Source organism: Galeopterus variegatus, unplaced genomic scaffold, assembly GCF_000696425.1.
Source record: "Galeopterus variegatus unplaced genomic scaffold, G_variegatus-3.0.2 Scaffold98, whole genome shotgun sequence".
Classification (NCBI taxonomy): Eukaryota; Metazoa; Chordata; class Mammalia; order Dermoptera; family Cynocephalidae; genus Galeopterus; species Galeopterus variegatus.
In genome coordinates this window covers 521,286-543,328 of record NW_007726209.1, presented here as the reverse complement: position 1 = coordinate 543,328, position 22,043 = coordinate 521,286, and the positions used below count along the sequence as shown (strand labels likewise).

The 22,043-nt window shown below is 36.8% G+C and overlaps 1 protein-coding gene across 2 annotated transcripts in view; it reads right to left on the bottom strand.

The window, feature by feature from the left end:
- Positions 1–22,043, bottom strand: part of RAB3GAP1 (RAB3 GTPase activating protein subunit 1 (catalytic)) — a 110,797-nt gene that overhangs the window by 38,953 nt on the left and 49,801 nt on the right. For both annotated transcript variants that reach the window (XM_008583492.1, XM_008583497.1), the window contains exons 5-8: positions 10,062–10,227; positions 4,567–4,666; positions 1,881–1,962; positions 500–568 (exon numbers count right to left, since the gene is read on the bottom strand). In XM_008583492.1, coding sequence (XP_008581714.1) covers positions 500–568; positions 1,881–1,962; positions 4,567–4,666; positions 10,062–10,227 — 417 coding nt within the window. The remainder of the gene's footprint in view (positions 1–499; positions 569–1,880; positions 1,963–4,566; positions 4,667–10,061; positions 10,228–22,043) is intronic.

Here is a 22,043-nt window from a genome sequence, read left to right as displayed (position 1 = left end):
CAGAGGGCCACAAATTCCCAGATGAACAACTGCTAATGATTCTGCTATTTGCTACTTTCTGCCAAATGAAGGGGCTTGACTAAAGCCTACCTCAAAAAACTGTTTCAACCAATCCCTTACGGACAAGGCTGTTTGACATATGTTAGCACCGATCACAGCTTTTGGAACCACCCCCTCCTTTTTGGGTCTTTTCCTTTAAATACCCAGACTGCTCTTTGTTCTCTGGAGCACATTTTCAAAGTCTCTTGAATCTATGTCTCCTATACTGCAGTCTAAGGAATTCTGAAATAAATCCTCTTTGTTTTATATCTCAACCAGGTGGTTAATTTACTTTGGTTGACAGGATATTAATTGGTCTAAAAAGTGACCTTTAAAAATTGAAAGGCAACCAATTTTATCAGAAACCGATGTAAACAAAAAGGAAAATTGCTAACCATTTGGCAGTTCATTAATTCTACTGAAGTTTTAAATCTCAATATACTGTACTTAACATACTTACGAATAAACATCATTATCCACGATAATCCCTTCAGTCAGATGAGGCCATGTAGTTGCTAAATGGAGTTCACTAAAATAAACAAAACATAAAATATATCCAAAAGCTCTAATTCTGTACATATATACCCTAACTCAGCAATTATGCTTCTAGAAATGTATCTTAGAGAAATAAAAGTATGTTAAAAGTGGTGTTATTTAGGGCCGGCCCGGTGGCGCACTGGATAGTGCGCCGCTTGGGAAGCGCGGCAGCGCTCCCGCCCGAGGGTTCGGATCCCACATACAGACCGGCTCCCGCTCACTGGCTGAGCGAGGTGCGGGAGCAACGCCGAGGTTTGCAATCCCGTTGCCGGTCCCTGGTCCGGTACGGGGGCAACACTGAGGGTTGCAATCCGTTGCCGGACACAGAAAAAAAAGAAAAGTGGTGTTATTTATAATTCAATAAACTGGAAACTGGTTTATTAGCAAATGGTAACACATCCACATGAAGTTAATGTTTTGCAAACATTAAAAAATCATGTTATATGTAAGAGCCAATAAGTGTAAATAACTCATCAACTGATGAATGGATACACAAAATGTGGTATTATCCATACAACGCATATTTACAGCAATAAAAAGCAATGAAGTATTGATTCATATGACAACATGAATGAACTGTGAAAACATTATGCTAAGTAAAAGAAGCCAGACACAAAAGGCCACATATTATTTGACTCCATTTACATGAAATGTCCAGAACAGGCAAATCCATGGAAATAGAAAGTGGATTAGTATTTGCCTAGGGCTGGAGGGGCTGGGAAGATTAGAGGGAAATGATAGGTGAAAAGTTTCTTTTTGAGGTAATTTAAATATTCCAAAATTAGATAGTGATGATGGTTGCAAGCCTTTGTAAATACTAAATACCACTGAATTGTACACTTTAAAATAGTGAATTTTATGGTAGGTGAATTATATCTCAATTTTGAAAAATCATATTATAGATCAGGAGTTGGTAAACTTTTTCTACAAAGGGCCAGAGAATAAACATTTTAGGCTTTGTGGGTCAACATACAGTCACTGTTATATTCTTCTTTGTCTTCTTTTATAACCCTTAAAAAAAAAATTTTAAAACCATTCTGAACTCACTGGCCAAAAAAAAAGGCTACCGGCCAGATATGGCCCACAGGCCACAGTTTGCCAAACTCTTATTACAGAAGGATAGTAAATTTTAGAAAGTTTTCATGTAAAATTATAAAATAAAGAAAGCAGGTGCAGGTCTCTATTTCCAGTACTACATTGATTACAGCAGGCTACAGTATCAGAAAACATGGTAAAGTCATTATCAATATAAATTTAAAGAGTAAAATAACCCCATAATTCAAATAATAGGTTGAAATTCTCACCTAATAGGATCTTCACAGGCACCAAATGGTAACTTGCCAAACTCCAGACCTCCAACTTCTCCTCCTACAAGAGCATCTATGTCTAAACAAAAGAAATAATTTTCCATTATTTGGAAAAAATAGAGAAATAAGAATCTAATCTACTTAGGTTAAGTCCTTTAGAGAATTATAGCTTTAAAAGTGTTTATAACTGAGGACATATAGCAAGTTAGAGCACACACAGTCAAGTATTAAAGACTTTGCCCTTCCCCAATGTTACAGTAAAAGGATACACTTATTTCTTATATATCCAGTGTTTCATTCAAGCCATCAATTCTAAATTTTACCCTTCTGAAATACTCCTTAAATATTACTCAAAACAATATTACTGTAAATTATTTTCTAAGAATGTGATTAATATAATCTAAAAGAAATATTATCCAAACATTAAAAATCTAATCACCAACCTACATTCATCAGTTTTCCCGTCAATTTCTAAAAGCAAATTAGCAAACTTCTCATTATTAATAAAATTACATTATGGTTGATAGATAAAAACATTTAAAGTTCAGGAAAGGATCTTCTTTCCATTATAAATGGTCTCTGAGATTGGAGGAGAATTTAGAGGGTAAATCACCCCTCCTCTTAGTTCCATCCCCCACCCCAAGGAAGTAATAAACACTTCTAAAAGACATCAAAAGGATTTCTTTTGAAAAGAATACAGATGGTGGTTTTTAATTATTCACGCTACACTAGGAATTCCTAAAATTAACATCTACCATTAAATTATGAATGCACCCCAGATTTTGTAAAACCACTTCTGACAATTATCTACACCCTAACTAAATTATTAAAATTAGTCATTAAAAACGGCTCAATTACTTGATTCTGTAAATTTGAGTCCATTCATTCCATTTTTCTATCTAAAGAATGCTTACAATAATAAAGATCACAATGACTAGCTTTATTACAAGACGTGAATTTTTGAAGTGCTTTAAAATTTACAATAAGCACATTTTTGTAAATTAAATTAAATATTATACTAAACTGTAACTGTATAAAAATTTTAACAGAATTAAAAGTTAAGAAGCAACATTATGGAATGAATGGAGCATGGGCTTTGGTGTTTGACTAGAGTTTGAATATGAATTTTATCACTTGTTGACCATGTGACCTTGGGCCAGTAACTTACATTCTTTGAGAAACTTACATCTGTAAGAAAGATAATAATATCCATTTCATAGGTAAATGAGAATTACACAAAATAGGATATAAAATGCCAAGAAGTGTCTGGCCAATATAACATTACATGTTCAGCCCCTTCCCCTTATAAGAGAAAATGTTAATTTATATGACCTTCAATCTACTAAGGGAGAAGGTTAATATTTTTATACCCATTACAAAAACTTGGCAATTAGAACATTAATAAAGACCTTACTGGCAATCAGAATTATAAGGCTAAGATTCTGGCTTTTGGGCTCCTCCTTAGATCATCAGCACACCACATCACCTTGGAAAGTCTTTAAAATTGCTTAATAATAGAGTAGCCTTGGAAAAAAGAAAAATTTTCTAACTATAAGTGGACTACAAATTGTCCAGTAGTTATTGTTGTCTGGGAACTAAAATTACCAGTGCAAACATCTGAGTCTTTCTTCTAATACAAATCTATAAAATTTAGCTTTTATTTTCCTTTGCTGTAGTTTGGATGTGGTTCTTTTACTGAAAATTAGAGTTTAAAATTATTCAGCAGTTTATAAAATAAAATGGTGGTAGTATATATAACTGCCAAAGGCTAAGAATCTAATTTTAATTTTGATATCCCATGCATACTAATTATCATTTTCAATCCTATAAATAACCAACTACCTGGAAGAAAAATAAACAATAAAAGATATTACTTTATATTTCTTTAATGGAGGTAGACAAAAATGTTTTCAACCTAGTAAAATCCATGTAATTATCAGTTTGTATTAAAAATTTCTTATTAGACATGGTTGAATATAATTACACTCATATGTGAAAGTAACACCAAGAAATCAAAACTTCACTTAAATAGGATATATATCTATCAGGCTGAGATTTTCTAGATCTTAGGTAAATGTGTTGTTCATATTTCTGTCTTTGGCACAACCTGGTCTATTAAAGCCTACTAATTAGTGATTGTTGAATGAATTAGTTTATCAATGGCCAAGCAAGCAAACTGATTTTGATTACATTTTTATAAAACGCAAGTTAAAGTAACATATTCTATCATTTTCCCCATATGTGTACGTATATAAACATATTTTTCTTCTCTGCTTCAACCCTCTTCTTCAAACTCTATTCTCTATAAAGTTTTCTGCATGTCTGTTCTCGGCTTATGAGGGTAGCTTCTCATATTATATTCTAAAAACAGACATTTTAATCATTCTCTAAGTAGTAATTTTATAGTTTATGATGTTCCATAGCAAGAGATGCCTTATAAATAATATCAGCTTTCAAAGACAGACTGTCCAATATAAAGTAATACTGTCTCTAGAAAACCTACAGCTTTTCCTTAAGACAAAAAAATTATTAAGGCAATGAAATCAGCAATATTACATTTATAATGAATTACAAATATTTTTAATGTAAATCACTTGAAACACTTAAGTAATTTCAATTTTTTGTGTATATTTTATTTTCCGTTTATATTCAATAAGTTAAATATAGTTCTAAATGATCTCACCTGGAGGTTGTTGAGGCCAAAAATACTGCTGCCAATCCTGAAGTACATAGGTAAATCGAATAGCGATACTAACTGGAGGCAGTGGAGTTAAAGGACATCCCTAGGAAAGAGATGCAAATACGATACCATGTAAGCACTGTTACCCTTTTTGTATTAAATTGAACATCAAAATTTCAAACTTATGGAATGGATAAAATACTACCTTTATGAAACCTAGATTTTCAGATTATAGTGTTAGATAATAGTATGCCATTACAAAGTAAAATAAGTCACTGAAGTTATTGGAGCAAAGATGGAGAATTTAGTAAATCACTTTCATAGATGAAATTCTCACAGCTCACAAACTCAAGAGGTGAGTCAAGGATGGTCAAAAAGAAAGATCATACAGTAAAGAACAGTACTGGCGAATGTTAGAACTGGTTTTAAAAAATGGAAAAGTAAACTCCCCTCCCAAAAATCACTATGTATTTGTCCATGTATTTGTATGTACAGGAGATTTCCACAATTTCTGCATATTGCTTCCACGAATATTTTCATTTGATGAGAAGGTTGTGTAACTTTAAAAAAAAAAAACAATGCCAAAGAGCAAATTACTTTAAAGGCTTAAATTACTACCTGGAAAAATGATATTAAATTCTATTAAGCAAAATGTTTTTTGAAAATATCTTTTACAATTTTAATTATAAAATACTTTTTTTACTATTTACTTCAGACATAAATGTGAAAAAAAGGTGATTCACTTTTTTTCTTTTTCTTTTTTTTTTTTTTTTTTTTTTTTTTTTTCATGACCAGTAAGGGACTCGCAACCCTTAGCTTGGTGTCGCCCGCACCGCGCTCAGCCAGTGAGCGCACCGGCCATCCCTATACAGGATCCGAACCCGTGGCGGGAGCGTCGCTGCGCTCCCAGTGCCGCACTCTCCCGAGTGTGCCACGGGGCCGGCCCGTGATTCACTTTTTAAATAAAGTAAAGTTACTATAAAATGTAAGATTAGGTTTGGAGAGATGATGTCTCTTCTTTCCTTTAAATGAAAATAAACTTACAGTCAGTCTTGAATATTTAACCAGAATTTTAGACTAAGACAAACAAATGGTTATTCCTGAAAAATAGATTATGTTAATGATTCAGTTAAAAGAAAACTCAGATTTATATTTAAATTCACTAAAAATCATAAAAATTAATACTATCATCCAAACACCTTATGATCTCAGCTTCCCTTCATAATGTTTAATGTACACTAAAGTGGAATAGGACTTAATTGTGTATATGAATCACTAGGGAACTTGTAAAAATGCAGATTCAATACTATCTGCATATCTAATCCATTTCTAGGAGTTGCTGATGTTCCCGGTCAGGAAACCACACTCAGAGTAGCAAAATAGTAAGTGACATTTAGCTCAGCAGCAGCACATATAAATGTCACTGGTAGCTTTAACTGAATATAAACTCAATATGAAGTCACAATATAAGATAGCTGCCCCCTTCTCCGACCCCCCAGCAAAAAAAAAAAACTAGTTCAATTTTGAGCTGCTGTGTCCTAGACAAGTAAAAGTAAGAGTTTAGCTGGTCTATATATCAACTTTTTAGTCATGTCCAGATAACAAATGAGTATTTATCTATTTATTACAAGGTGCACATGGTCTGGAAGCCATAACAAGGTCACTTTGATACATCATCTCTGCTCCAATCACATAGCAATGTATTAATTATAGAAGGAGACAGCCAAAAAGAAACAGCTAGGATGAAAAACAACAGAAATATCTTGTGGAATCTAGAAAGGCACAGAAAACCCAAAGGGACAAGTGGGGCTCAAAGCACACGCCTGCTCAGCTCCAGGTGTGAAAGAAGGCAATGACAGCATAGGACTGCAGACTGCATTAAATGGCACTAAAAGGACTCGGTCCAGAGAGAGAGAATTGTAAGACTCTCTGCATAAGCCAAATGCTGGGGCAAGGCACTCCTACTTGGTATGGGCTTGGGGAGAATTATTATGTGAGGAGAAAAAAACCCCACTCACTCCCATATGGTGATCAAGCAATCCAAGATTCTAAGACTAATGTGGTGGATTGAATTATATCCCCCCAAAACTCACTGAGGCTTGAATTGTCTCCCAAGTTTTACGTATAAGAAACTTAGCCCCTGCTGTGACTGTTAAGAGGGTGGGAAATCCTATTATGATAATTGAAAGGTGGAGCATTAAAGAGGTGACTGGATTGTAGGACCATGCAGTAGGGAATGGATTAAAAATGGTGGCAGGGGCATGGTTCTGAGGACTTTAAAAGAAGAGGAGTGTCTCTCTCTCTCTCTCTCTCTCTTTGCTCCACCATCTTGCAATGTGAGACCCCTGGGTCACTGTCGCCACCACCAGATAGACTTTGGACTTCCCAGCCTCAGAAACTGTAAGCAATAAATTTCGTTTTTCTTTATAAATCACCCCGTCTCAGGTATCCTATTCTAGCAACACAAAAAGGACGAATAAAACTAGATATGCAAAACCCCAAAGTATCATCACAGAGCAAGAGGCTCCAAATACCATTTGAAGACCTAGTTCTGAAATATTTCGCAAGTAGGCAGCAACCACAAAATTACAAAATCGTTAGGATGGATGAAAAAGGCAAAATTTAAAAATAAAACTACCATTCAAAATGAGCCTACAAACAAAATTTTCCAAAACATGAAAAAATATAGTTTTAAAAGTCAGATATGCAAATCAACAATCAGAATATAAAACCATGAAATATAAAGTACATCTGAAAAAACTAGGAAAGTTTAAACTGAAAAAGAGAAGACGACTGTGATGTGAATTTTCAAATATTTAGAGACTTGTGGCAGAAGAGAATTTACACTTAAATTTTCTGTGACTCCAAATGGCAAAACTGGGAACCTCAGCATAGAGGCACAGATGTGGGTAGGTGTCCGCCACGACCCCTTGTGCAGCCACCCATCCAGTGGGGCTGCCCACACCGCCTGCTGTCTGTGGGGCTGGAACGTTTTGCCTCTGCTTTGTCCTTTGCCTTCCTAGCTGCAGTTACTCTGCATTTCACAAATCAAAGGGCATCTGCACCAAGGCAATGTAACTTCTGATTTTCGGTCAATTTGTTTTAAGCTCTTTTGTCATCAATAAAATATTAATAAACAAACAAAAAACTGGGTCCCCCAAAAGGAAGCCTTTTCTAATAATTAGATATCTGTGAAAATGAAATAAACTGCCAGTGAAGGGTGAGTTCTCTGAATCATGTGAAGTAGATGTTAAAAAGTAATTTTTATAACAATAGTTTTATAAAGACAGTAGAGGAGAGTCACATATTGGGTAGTTTTAACTATATAAAACCTCTAAAGCACCTAAATCAGATTTCAATTATGTTAAGTTCAATTCTTCTCAAATCAATTTTGAAAGATGTTTCACATAAGAAAAATAAATGAGTTTTGTTAGTTTTGACAGCTGGTGTGATAAACTGGTTAAAAACACTTTTTTAAAAAGTAAAATGGTAAATATCCAAAATCTAAGTCAGGCTCTACACATCAGGGTAGTTCTAGTTTCAAAAAAGAGAAGTTGAGCTACACAGAAGAGTGACAAAAAAGACTCGAAAATACTGTTAATTTTTTCATAAGAAGAAGGAATAAAGTATTAATATTTGCATCTGACCAGAAATTTAATCTAAAAATTTTAAATATACTCAAAGACTTCTGATAACAGAAGACAAACTAATGGAATAGATATTAACACATACTTGCCTTTTCCAAAAATTTCCCAAAATACTGCATGTAGCATTAAGTAGTACTTAAGGCATTTCAGAGCCGAAAAAGTTTTTCAAAAGAAAATTACGTATGTATGGAAATCTCTAAAATATATACTTCTATGATTTTTTAATGGAGATAATCACAAGAAACTGCTAACAGTAGTTATTTTGAGGAGAGGGAATGAGAGGTAAAAGGAAGCTTTTACTTTAATTTGCTAAACCTGGCACAGGCATTACTTTTTTAAAATGTCAAACGGATTTATCTGGGTGGTGATGATAATCCTACCACTATCCTATTTAGGCCTCAACACTGAAAACATATTTTTCTGATTAAGTTCTAATCCTAAATGTCTTTCCAACAAATGACATCTATTAAGAAAGAAAATTCAGCATTTTTAACTTTTTTCTTTTTTAATTAATTCTCAAACCTTCAGAAAGGTTGAAAAACTAGTACAATAAACACCCATATGACTTTTATCAAATTCACCAATTATTAACCCTTTGCCACACACACATTTTATATATGAAGTATTTTTGGCTGAAACAGGTTGTAAGCATCATGACAATTCACCCCTAAATACTTTAGCATGTAATTCCTAAGAACAAGGACATTATCCTATGTAATCATAATACAATTATCACATTCAGGAAATTGAACATTGAGACTATTTTCCAATACACAGTTTATATTAAAATTGTCCCAACTGTCCGAATTGTGTCCTTAATGCTATTTTGTTTTGATCAAGGATCCAATCGAGAATCATGTAATACATTTAGTTGTCATGTCCTGTTAGTCTCCTTAAATCTAAACAGCTCCCAGCCTTTATCTTGCCTATAATGATACTGACATCTTGAAGAGTCAGTTCCTTTGCAGAATATGGCTCATTTTGGAAGTATGTGATTGTTTCCTCCCATTTTAATTCATGTTAAACATTTTGGCAGGAATGCCACACAAGGAATAATATATCCTACTTAATGCCTCACATCAGAAAATACATGATATTAGTTTATTAATCAAGTTTGTCCATGCAAACTTGTGAGATGGTGTCACCTTTAGCACTTAAAATACCCCAAACTTAAATCGGCATCCTTATAACCTAAGGGTAATATTTCTCTAAGTGAAGGATCCCCTCCACTACTTGCTTGTTTGGCTTTGCACTCTTCTCTAGAAGTATTCACAAACAGCTCCTCAACTTAAATCATGTTTTTTCCCCAGAGCAGTATAGGCAAGTCCTCCATATCTCTGAGATAGTGTTTTTACAGAACAAAAGGATGTATTCAGCACTCCTATTTAGCCCTATTTCTCTCAGTCACAAGATATAAGTCAAATTAACCCTAAATATCAAATCAAATGAAGACGGGGGGGGGGGGAGGTAATTCAGAACCCAAAGTGTTCAGACCTCAAAGAGCTCATAGTCAAAGCCCCAAACAAGCAGCTACCTGAAGGCCGATAGGCTGGTAAGATTGGCAACATTACTTTAGAGGACAAGGAGTAGCGGAGATAACACAGTCAATAAATGTTAACAGACCGAACAAACAAAAAAATCAGTTGTTTCTTTAGCATTAGTACACTAAAAATCTAATTGGATATTTTGTTTCTTTAAACATACAGGAGTAATTTATGTAGTCAAAGCTTTCTTCTGAACAATTAATTTACATTATCAATAGAGAAATGCTTCTATACACTCGATAAAATTACCAAATCACAACTTTTATCTGGATCCCAGATAAGATTAAAAATATCAAAGGCAACTCACAATCTTTGATTTGAAGATATCCAGCAAACCTGATAAATGAGTGTACTGATTTGGTACTTTTCGAAGATGAACCATTTCAAAATCAGTTCGGACACCAGGACCTTGACATTCTCCCACATACATTCTTCGCCATTTGTGATGAATTTGCACAAAGAGTGGCACCTGACTGCAGGGTATAATTAAACAGAAGTAAAATGTAAGTTCATTAAACACTGGATAACTCCTAAACTTCAAAATTTTCCCATGTTATCTTGATTTCAAATATTTAAAAGCACTGAGCAAGGAATGCTCCAAAACCACAGATTTATATTTATAAATCTAGTGGCACTTTGATTAGTAAAAAAATTGTCTGTTTTAAAATGGCTAAAAGGTTGGCCAGTTAGCTCATTTGGTTAGAGCATGGTGCTGCTAATACCAAGGTCAAGGGTTCAGATCTCTTACCGGCCAGCCCCCCAAAAATAAAAATTAAAAAAAAATTAAAATAGAAAATAAAATGGCTAAAAGTCATAAAACAGAAAATTTTCTTGGAAAAAAGTGATCATATATTAGTCTTTCCAAATTCATAATAAAACCTAACTCACAGGTATTAAACAATACAAATTAAACCAGCACTGTGGTGAAAAAATATTTTTCACAGTATCATTTAAAGATAGAGTCAATCCTCATTATTCTGATTTCCATATTTACAAATTAGCCTACCCACTAAATTTATTTGTAACCCTAAAATCAATACAGCATTTTCACAGTCATTTGAACACATGCAAAGAACAGCAAAAATCTGAGTCACCTTACTGCACATGTTCCCAGCTGAGACCAAACAAGGCAACTGCTATGGGTTGAATGTGTCCCCCAGAGTTCATGGATTAGAAAACATAATCCCCACTGTGAGTGTTAAGAAGGTGGAAAATCCTAATATGATAATTGAAAGGTGGGGCCTTTAGGAAGTGATTAGATTGTGAAGACTGTACCCTTGTGAATGGAATGATCAATTCATGGAGAATGGTATGGTTCTGATGGCTTTGTAAGAAGAGTGAGTGAGCAGGTTATCTCTGTCTTGCTCAGCCATTCCCACCATGTGATACCCTGCATTGCTGTAGAGCCCTGACCCACACGGCCCTCACCAGATGTGCCCCCTTGATTGTGGACTTCCAAGTCGCTGAAACTATAAGAAATAAATTTCCTTTCCTTATAAATATACCAGTTTCAGGTATTCTGTTAAAAGCAACAGAAACAGACTAATATAGCGATGCTCTGCCTTCTTGCTGCAGCTATCATACTATAAACAAGCATCCTTTTCATAATCTATTTAGTACTACATTTTTTGTATTTTTATGTTTTGTTGGTGATTTCACTCTTTAAAGTGACCCCCAAGGATAGTTGTGATGTGCCTTAAAGAGGAAATGTGCATGTTAGATAAGCTTCGTTCATGCATGAGTTTATTGCTATTGCCTGTGTTCAATATTAATGAATTAACAACATATATTAAATAAGGTACCTTTAAACAGAAAAACACATTAAACAAGGCTAAGTATTAATCAGTTGACAAGGTTAAGTATTAATCAGTGACAAAAATGTGACCGGAGGTTCACAGGAACCTAACCCTGTATTTCTCCTAGATGCAATGGGATCAAGATTTAATAATTCAGTTTGTGGCAACTTCATAGAACATAACTACCTCAAATAATAAGAATGAATTATACAAATACATTCCCAGGGACTGGCCAGTTAGTTCAGTTGGTTAGAACATGGTGCTGATAACACCAAGGTCCAGGGTTTGATCCAGCCTAAAAATAATAAAAAAGGCCAATACAATATATTCCCAAGTTAATAATTCTACATTAGTAAATATCCTAACCATTTCTTAAAAAAAGAAAAATCCAAATTATTCACTTAGAATATACAACAAAGTATATCCACTCTAATAGATTAATTTTTCTCCAGTAAATTTACATTTAGAATCTCTTAGTCTACTTAATGTGCAAATGAAATACAACTCAAAATAGCAGAAGAGTGATTAAGTAAATTTCATTTTCTTATATACTTTCATTTAAGATTTGGGCCTAAAAATACTTGAAAATAACTGCTTAAAAAGTTATTCTAGGACTGGCTGGTTAGCTCAGTTGGTTAGAGCAGTGTTATAACACCAAAGTCAAGGGTTTGCATCCCCTTATAGGCCAGCTGACACACACACACAAAAAGGTATTCCAGGGGCATGGGAGCAAGATGGCCAACTAGAAGACTCCAGCCCATGTCTCTCCCACAAAGACAGACAAAAGAACTATACTTGGATGGAAATAAGTAAAAGAACACCGGAGCACATCAAAAGAGTAACAGAACACCAGAGAGCACAGAAACTCAGGATAGCCACAAAGAGAACAGAAGGAAACATCTGGCCTCCATCATCCCATACCCAACCTTCATCCCCACAGGAAGACATTCCTCCTGTTTCCCAGGAGCACCAGGAAAACAGGAGAAACTTCTTCCGTGGGGGAAAAGGTAAGTGAGAGGACCCCAGCAGCCCTCATCCACACCTTGGACACCTACCCTCCTCACTACTGTGGACCCTGGCAGTCCTCACAGGCACTAAGCCCACCTGAGGGAGTTGCCTGGAGTCCACACAGTTGTGCTTTCCCAGAGAAGGTGACACTGTGCCTCACCATCTGTGGCTTGCGTTCAACTACTGAGCCACTTTGGAACCAGAACTGCTGCTGGAGAATGTCTTACTCTGAGGATGAGTAACATCCTTTCACCCCAGAAACTAAGCCACTTAGAACTGACTTCCCCAAGCAGAGCTGAGAGCTGCTGTTACACCCTACCCTGAGGGACTAGGCAATGGGGGAACTGTTCCACCCATCACTCCCAATAGCAGCAGTGCCCCTCTTCCTTAGGCTGTAACTGAAGCTGCAAAGCTGCACACTCCCTCTAAAAGAATCTTTACCTTTCCCAGATGTGGCTATGCCCTACCCCCTGGGACTGAGCTAAAGGGGGTGCATCGCCCTCTGGAGAATTGATGTCTTGGCTGGGAAGCTGTTTGACCAAGCTGAGCAGCTGTGTATCCCAGGGCCAAGTTGACTTACTGACTTGATCCCAGGGAAACAGCAGTGGCTGAGCTGAGATGTCCTGCCGTAAGGGCCAAATAACTCAAGTACTGTTTCCCTGATGGACATTTCCCTTAGAGACTGAACCACTGAGACACCCCTTCTCCAGGGGGTGAAGTCAGCAACTGTGCTGCACCCTTCTTCCCAAGAACCAAACACAGCTACATCCTGTCATTCTGGGTTCTTGCTGTCATTGCACCTGGCCTCACAGACACTGAGGGATTGCCAAGTCCCACAAATCCAGAGGCTACAGTCACAACTACAAGATGTGTGACACCCTGGGAACTGAGTAACAACTGAGCCCCATTTGCTCTGGCTCCTGAATTGCAGCTGAACTCTGCTCCCCAGGCCTACAGCACCCCTTCTAACACAGACTTGAACCCCTCTGCTGTGCTCACTCCTCCAGGGCCAGAGTACCAGCTATAACCCAGCCCACAGAGCCCGAGCTGGCAGGGGGACCACAGAGCCAAGATCCTGGTGCTGTGGGCAATCAACATCCAACTCTGCCACAGAGAGTGAACACTGCTCCCTAAGACCTAGGTGCCATAATAGGTTTTTGAGAAACTGAACCCAGGATCCAGGCTCCGCAGCTGCTCCAAACACCTGTACCTATAACCTAGCACCACCACAGCTGCTTGCAGTTTGGGTTAGATGTAACTCCAATAGAAATCTTAACAAAGTTGCTTCATTGTGGGAAAAACGAGAACAGGAGGACCCCAAAAGCTCTTGCCACCAAAAACCTTAACAATCTACACCATTGCCGCTGCCACAAATCTCTACAGCCTAGGGTACTGAGACAAACACAGTTACTGGCAATGCAGTTTGTAGCTGAAGAACCTGCCCAGAGACTAAACCACTGCATCTATGTGGAAACAGAACCATCACACCCTTTTCAAATAGCACACAAAGATGCAACTTGCAGGTGAAGACTTTGTCTCTGAAAGCCACTCTGTAAAATTTGGAAGAGGCAATTGTTTCACCAGATGTACACCACTGCATCTATGTGGAAACAGAACCAACACATCCTTTTCAAATAGCACACAAAGATGCAACGTGCAGGTGAAGACTCTGTCTCTGAAAGCCACTCTGTAAAATTTGGAAGAGGCAATTGTTTCACCAGATGTACAGACATCAACACAAGGACACAAGAAACAAAAAACCAAAAAAAATTGACATCAGCAAAAGAACACAATAACATGCCAGTGAGAGATCCCAAAGAAACAGAAATCAATGAACTGCCAGAAAAGGAATTCAAAATAATTACTTTAAGAAAACTCAATGAAATGCGAGAGATTATAGATAGATAATTAAACAAAATCAAGAAAACAATTTATGATATGAATGAGAAATTTGATAAAGAAAGATATCTTAGAAAGAAACCAAACAGAAATCCTGCAAAAGAATTCAATGAATGAAAAAATTACAATAGAGAGCTTCACTAGCAGACTAGAGCAAGCAGAAGAACGTCTGAACTTAAAGATAGATCATTTGAAATTACCCAAAGACAAAAAAAAGAAATAACAATTCTAAAAAATGAAAGGGCAACAGGAACTATGGGACACCATTAAGCAAACAAACATTCAAATTATGAGTGTTCCAGGAAAAGAGAAGGAAAAAGGCATTGAAAACCTATTTGATTAAATAATAGCTGAAAACTTTCCAAGTCTTGAGAGAGATAAAAACATACACATCCAAGATGCTCAAAGGTTCCCAAACAGATTCAACTCCAAAAGGTCCTCTCTGAGGTAAATTATAGTCAAAACATCAAAGTCAAAGACAAAGAGAGAATTCTAAATACAGCAAGAGAAAAGCATCAGGTCACACCTAAGGAAATCCCCATTAGACTAACAGCCAATTTCTCAACAGAAAGCTTATAGTCCAGGAGACAATGGGATGATATATTCACAATGCTGAAAGAAAAAAAATGCCAGCCAAGAATCCTATACTGAGCAAAGATACCTTCAGTAATGATGGAAAAACAAAGTCTCTCAAAGACAAGCAGAAACTGAAGGAATTCATCACCACTAGACCAGCCTTATGATAAATGCTCAAGGGAGTCCAACATCTAGAAGTGTAAAGAAGATCAAGAAAACACAAGATAAAATTCACTGGTAAAGCAAGTACATTAACAGGAAAGAAAAAGCTACCAAATCTTATCACTACAGAAAAACAACAAACATCAGTGATAAACTATAAGAAAGGAAGAAAGGAACAAAAGACATGCAGAACAACCAGAAAACTATCAGCAAAATGGCAGGATTAAGTCCTCACCTATCAATAATAACCTTGAATGTAAATAGACTAAATTTGCAATTAAATATATAGACTAACTGAATGGATAAAATACAAGATCCAATTATATGCTGCCTTTTTGAAACTCACTTCACCGGTTAAAAACACACAGACTGAAAATGAAAGGATGGAAAAACATAATCCATACAAATGGAACCAAAAACAAAAACAAGATCCAATTATATGCTGCCTTTTTGAAACTCACTTCACCGGTTAAAAACACACACAGACTGAAAATGAAAGGATGGAAAAACATAATCCATACAAATGGAACCAAAAACAAACAGAAGTAGCTGTACCTATATCAGATAAAACAGACTTTATGTCTAAAACTATAAAAAGAGACAAAGTCATTATACAATATTAAAGAGATCAATTCAGCAAAAGGATATAACAACCGTAAATATATATGCACCCAACATTGGAGCACCCAGGTATATAAAGCAAATATTATTACAGCTGAAGGGAGAGACAGAACTCAATATAATAGCTGAGGACTTCAACATCCCACTCAACATGAAGATTATCTAGACAGGAAATCAATAAAACACTGGATTTAAACTTTGCTATAGACCAAATGGACCTTACAGACATTTACAGAATATTTCATTCAATAGCTGCAGAATAAACATTCTCTCATCAGCATATGGAACATTCTCCAGAAGTGACCATATGTTAGGCCACAAAAAAGTTTCAACAAATTTTTAAAAATTAAAACCATATCAGGTAGCTTCTTTAACCACAATGGAATAAAACTAGAAAACAAAGCAAGAGAAGGTCTCAAAACTGTGAAAATAAATGGAGACTAAACAACATGCTCTTGAATGGCCAGTGGGTCAGAGAAGAGATTAAGAAGGAAATTTAAAAATATCTTGAAACAAATGAAAACAGAACCACAACATACCAGCACTCATGGTATACAGACAAAGCAGTATGAAGAGGGAAGTTAATAGCAATAAATGCCTATATTGAAAAAGTAGAAAGATTTCAAATAAATAACCTAACAATCCATCTTAAGGAACAAGAAGAGCAAGAACAAACCAAACCCAAAATTAGCAGAAGGAAAGAAAGAATAAAGATCAGAGCAGAAATAAACAAAATTGAGGGCAAAAAATAACAATACAAAAGTTTGACAAAACATAATGTTGGTTTTTTTGAAAAGATAAGATAAACAAAATTGACAAGCCACTAGCTAGACTAACAAAGAAAAAAGAGAAAAGACTCGAAATCAGAAATGAAAAAGGAGACATCACAACTGATACTACAGAAATACAAAGGATCATTAGAGATTATTATGAACAACTATATGCCACCAAATTGGAAAATCTAGGGGAAACGGATAAATTCCTGAAAACAATCTACCAAGATTGAATCAAGAAGAAATCAAAAACCTAAACAGACATATGATGAGTAACAAGATTAAATCAGTAACAAAAAGTCTCCCATTAAGGAAAAGTCCAGGACCAATGGCTTCACTGCTGAATTTTACCAAACATTTAAAGAAAAATTGATACCAATTGCTCTCAAAATCTTCCAAGAAACTGAAGGGAAGGGAACTCTTCCTAATTCATACTATGAAGTCAGCATTACTCTGATTCCAAAACCAGATGAGGGCACAACAAAAAAAGAAAATTATAGCAAATATCCCTGATAAAATTAGATGCAAAAATCCTCAACAAAATCCTAGCAAAGTGAATCCAGAAGCATTTTAAAAGATCATTCACCATGATCAAGTGGGATTTATACCAGGGATACATTGGTTCAACATATGCAAATCAATAAGTATGATACATCATATCAATGGAAAGAAGGACAAAAGCCATATGATTATCTCAGTTGATGCAGAAAAATCATTTGATAAAATTCAACATCCCTTCACAATAAAAACTCTCAACAAATTAGGCATAGAAAGAATATATCTCAACACACTAAAGTCCACATATGACAAACCATCAGTTAATATCACACTGAACAGGGAAAAGCTGAAAGCTTTTCCTCTAAGAACTGAAACAAGACAAGGATGCCCACTCTCTCAACTCTTATTCAACACAGTACTGGAAGTCCTAGCCACAGAAATTAGGCAAGAGAAAGAAACAAAGAGTATCTAAATTGGAAAAGAGGAAGTCAAACTGTCCTTGTTTGCAGACAACATGATCTTATATATAGAAAAACCTAAAAGCTCCACCAAGAAACTCTTAGAACTGATGAGCAAATTCAGCAAAGTTGCAGGATACAAAATCAACAGCATTTCTATACACTGATAATGAGCAATAACAAGCATGATGAAAAAGAAATCAAGAAAGCAATCCCATTTACAATACCTACCAAAGAAAAAAAATACCTAGGAATTAATTTAACCAAGGAGGTAAAAGATATCTACATGGAAAACTATAAAACGCTGATGAAAGAAATTGAAGAGGACACAAAGAAATAGAAACACATTCCATGTTCATGGATTGGGAGAATTAATATTGTGAAAATCACTATACTATACCAAAAGTGATCTACAGATTCAATGCAATCCCTATCAAAATACCAATGACATTCTTCACAAAATAGAACAATCCTAACTTTCATATTAGAACCACAGAAGACCCTGAATAGCCAAAGCAATTCTAAGCAAAAAAAACAAAGCTGGTGGCATCAAACCTGACTGCAAAATATATTACAAAGCTATAGCAACCAAAAGAGCATGGTACTGGAATAAAAATAGACACAAGACCAATGGAACAGAATAGAGAACCCAGAAATAAAACCATGTATTTACAGCCAACTGATTTTCAATAAAAGTGCTGAGTATTCACTGCGAAAAGAACAGTCTCTTCAATAAATGATGCTGGGAAAATTGGATATTTACAAGCAGAAGACTGAGCCTAGAGCCTGTATCTCATTACACACAAAAATCAACTCAAAATAAAGACCTAAATTTAAGATCCAAAACTATGAAATAACTGGAAAAAAACATAGGGGAAACACTATACTAAATGGGAATGGGAAGCACTCTTTTTGAACAAGACTACAAATGCACGAGCATATAAAGCAAAAATACACAGATGGGACTACATCAAACTGAAAAGCTTCTGCACAGCAAGAGACACTATCAACAATGTGAAGGAACATCTACTGAGTGGGAGAAAGTGGTTGCAAAACACACATCAGACAAGGCACTAATATCTAGAATATATAAGGAACTCAAACAACACAACAGCAAAAAAAAAAACAAGTAATCCAATTTAAAAAATGGGCAAAGGACCTGAACAGACATTTCTCAAAAGACATACAAATGGCCAACAAGCATATGAAAAAATGTTCAACATCACTAATAATCAGGGAAATGCAAATTAAAACCACAATAAAATATCATCTCACCCTAGTTAGAATGGCTATTATCAAAAAGACAGAAAATAACAAATGCTGTGAGGATGCAGAGAAAAGGAAATTAGCTTACATTGTTGGTTGTAGTATAAATTGTACACTCCATTGTAGGAAACAGTATGGAAGTTCCTCAGAGAATTAAAAATAGATCTACTTTGTGACCCAACTATCCCACTAGTGGGTATATACCCAAAGGAAATGAAATCAATATATGGAAAAGACATCCGTACTCCTATGTTAATTGCAACACTATTTATAGTAGCCAAGAGATGGAATCAACCTGAATGCCCATCAAAGGATGAATGGATAAAAAAAACCCTATGGTATAACAGACACAATGGAATACTACTCAGCTATAAAAAAAATTATCCTATCATTGCAGCAACATGGATGGAACTGGAGACCATCATGTTAAGTGAAACTAGGCACAGAAAGACAAATACTGGGCTTCTGGTCAAGATGGCAGAATAGAGAGTCCCCAGTGTCACTCTCTCCCACAAATTAACAAATTTACAACTAAAAAAGAAATGAATGCCAAGCTGGGACCACTAGAGCTCAGGGGAAGAGGAGGAGAGACCTACGGAGTTCATGAAGGCAGGAAAAACCACAATGAGACAAAGAGGATCGTTCCCACCATTTTGAGCCCCAGTCACTTCAAGGCTGGAGCTGGTGAGCACATGGAGCAAGAGCTGGCAAAAGCTGCCACTGTGCCCTGTATAAGAAGTTGCTTGGAGATGGCAGGGGAGAAGAGGGCCTTGGCAACCCCCAGACTAGAAAGACCACTAACAGGGTTCCTGTGGACACACATAGGAGTGAGAAACCACACACAGCAGGAAAAAGGAGCCACTTAGAGGCTGGTTAGTCATCACAAGGGACCAGGGCACAGCCTACCTTATGGGAAGTGTTTGGAGTGCAGGCAGTGGGGGATACAGGCCTGCCAGGGGAACACTGGGGTACAGCATGGACAGCTGACCTGTCCTCCAACCAGCGCAGGACCACTCAGTGCAGACTGGTCAGGAATATAGAACTGCAGGGGATGTTGTTTGCTGAAAAAACTCAGGCCCAGACCAGAGTTTCCAAGCAACCCAGGTGTACCAGATCTCAGGAGACCCAGAAGTACATAAAAGGTCAACAATTAAAACTTGAGCTGCACAAAAGGCCTTCCCCAGGGAATCAGCATCAGTGAAGCAATTTAGCTTATTTCAAATACAGGGCTCAAGTGCTGATCCCCACAGGAAGTTCCTCCATATTAGAAGTAAGCAAAGGACAACAAATTAGTTCCAGTGCAGAGTTTAAGTGGTGGGAATAGTGAATCCAACACAGAACTGATACCCACAGATCAGAGACAAATTTTGGCAGTAACTAGTAAAGGTCTAACACCACCAAAGAAAACCTATAAAACCTAGAAGGACTGAAAGCCCCTTGGGCTCCCAAGACAGGGAGAAGGGAAGGCCAAAGGCCTCAGCCATGCCCCCCTGACATCCACAACCAGTCCAGCAACCACCACCAAGCCACCACAGGAAGGATCCCAGGCTCCCAAGCTGGGGCAGTGGGGTGTCCAAGGGCCTGAGCCATGTCCCTGACATCCACAACCAGCCCAGTGACAACCACCGAGCCATCACTGGTAGTGCCCCAGGATCCCAAGCCAAGGTGTGCAGGGTTGGGGGCCTCAGCCACACCCCTCCAACATTTGCAACCAGCCCAATAACAAACCACCGAGCTGCTCTGAGGCATGGAACTGGGGAAGCCAAACCCAGCCACAACTAGGCAAGCTGCCATCACTGCCCCAGGGCCCTGCCAGGGTCCTGAGGCATGGATCGAGGGGAAGCCAAACCCAGCTGCATCTAGGTAACGAGCACACCAAAAATACCATTTCTACATGGGTAGCCCACCACAGCCACTGCAATTGCCACAGCTTCCGCAAAAGCAGTCACAGTCTCCATGCAGATGGCATGCCAGACTTTCAACCTCTCAACTGCACTGATGCAATGAGAGGCACCAGCAGAAAACCAAAAAAAAAAAAAAAAAAAAATCCTCTCTCTCCACAAAGCACATTCCAGAATAATAAAAGCATCTGATTTACGATAATAGGGAAAAACTTGATCACCCCTGTCTCAGTACTGGACCGATCATCTAGGCAACAAACCAAAGGGGGAACAGTTAATCTATCAGAAGGAGAGAACAAATCTATAGTTATTAGAATGGGGAGGGGAAGGGGGAAGAAGAAAAGCGGGGGGAAGGGAAATTGGATAAGGGGCATAAACAGTAAGTATGATTTGTAGCAATGAATATGCTAATAAAAAATAAATTAAAAAAAGAAAGACGAATACCGAGTGATCTCATTCATATGTAGAATCAGAAAAAAAAAGTGGTTCTCATAGAAGTAGAGACTAGAATAATGGTTACTGAGGTGGCGGGGAGTAAGTGCACATAGGGAAATGGTTGATTGATGGGTGCAAAGCTATGCTATCCACCCTAAATGAATCAATGTACAGAATATGCATGGATGGAAACACCATAAGGTAGCCTACAAATATGTACAAATAAATGTTAAAAAAGGGGGGTATAGATTCATAACTAAAAAAAAAAAAGATTATTCCAAATAATACTTAAAATTCCTCAAGTTTTAAAATTAAATTTTGTAACAATTTAAACTAATCTTTTGAAAGCAAAACACTAAAACTGTATAATTCATTCTTCATTTCAAACATGCACTGAATATTTCAATAAGATTCCCTTTAGAAGTGGTCTCCATAAATTTTGTCCTTATACACCAAATTCCAGTATAATAATATTCAAGTACATTGTTAAAAGAAAAACTTTCCAACAAATTAAATTTAACATAGTTTATCTTAGCAAAGAATGATTTGTGAATCAGGAAGCCCTCAGAACCGGATGAGGTCATGAGAGCTCCACTCCACAGCAAGGCAGACAGAATTTATAGACAGAAAATGGAAGTGAGGTGGAGAAGCAGCTTGATTGGTTACAACTTGGCTTTTGCTTTATTTGGGCATGGTCTGATGAGTTGGCAGCCTGTGACTGGTTAAAGCTCAGCTGCTGTGAATTACTAAGATTCAGCTAGTCATTACAAAAGTATACTCCTAAGCTAGGCTTTTAGTTTATTTATGTACTGTTAGGTGGCATTCCTTACGCAGGGACTCGGGGAGGCAGCCTCAGGCCAAATTTCATTTAACAATATGTGCTAAGTTCCTAATTA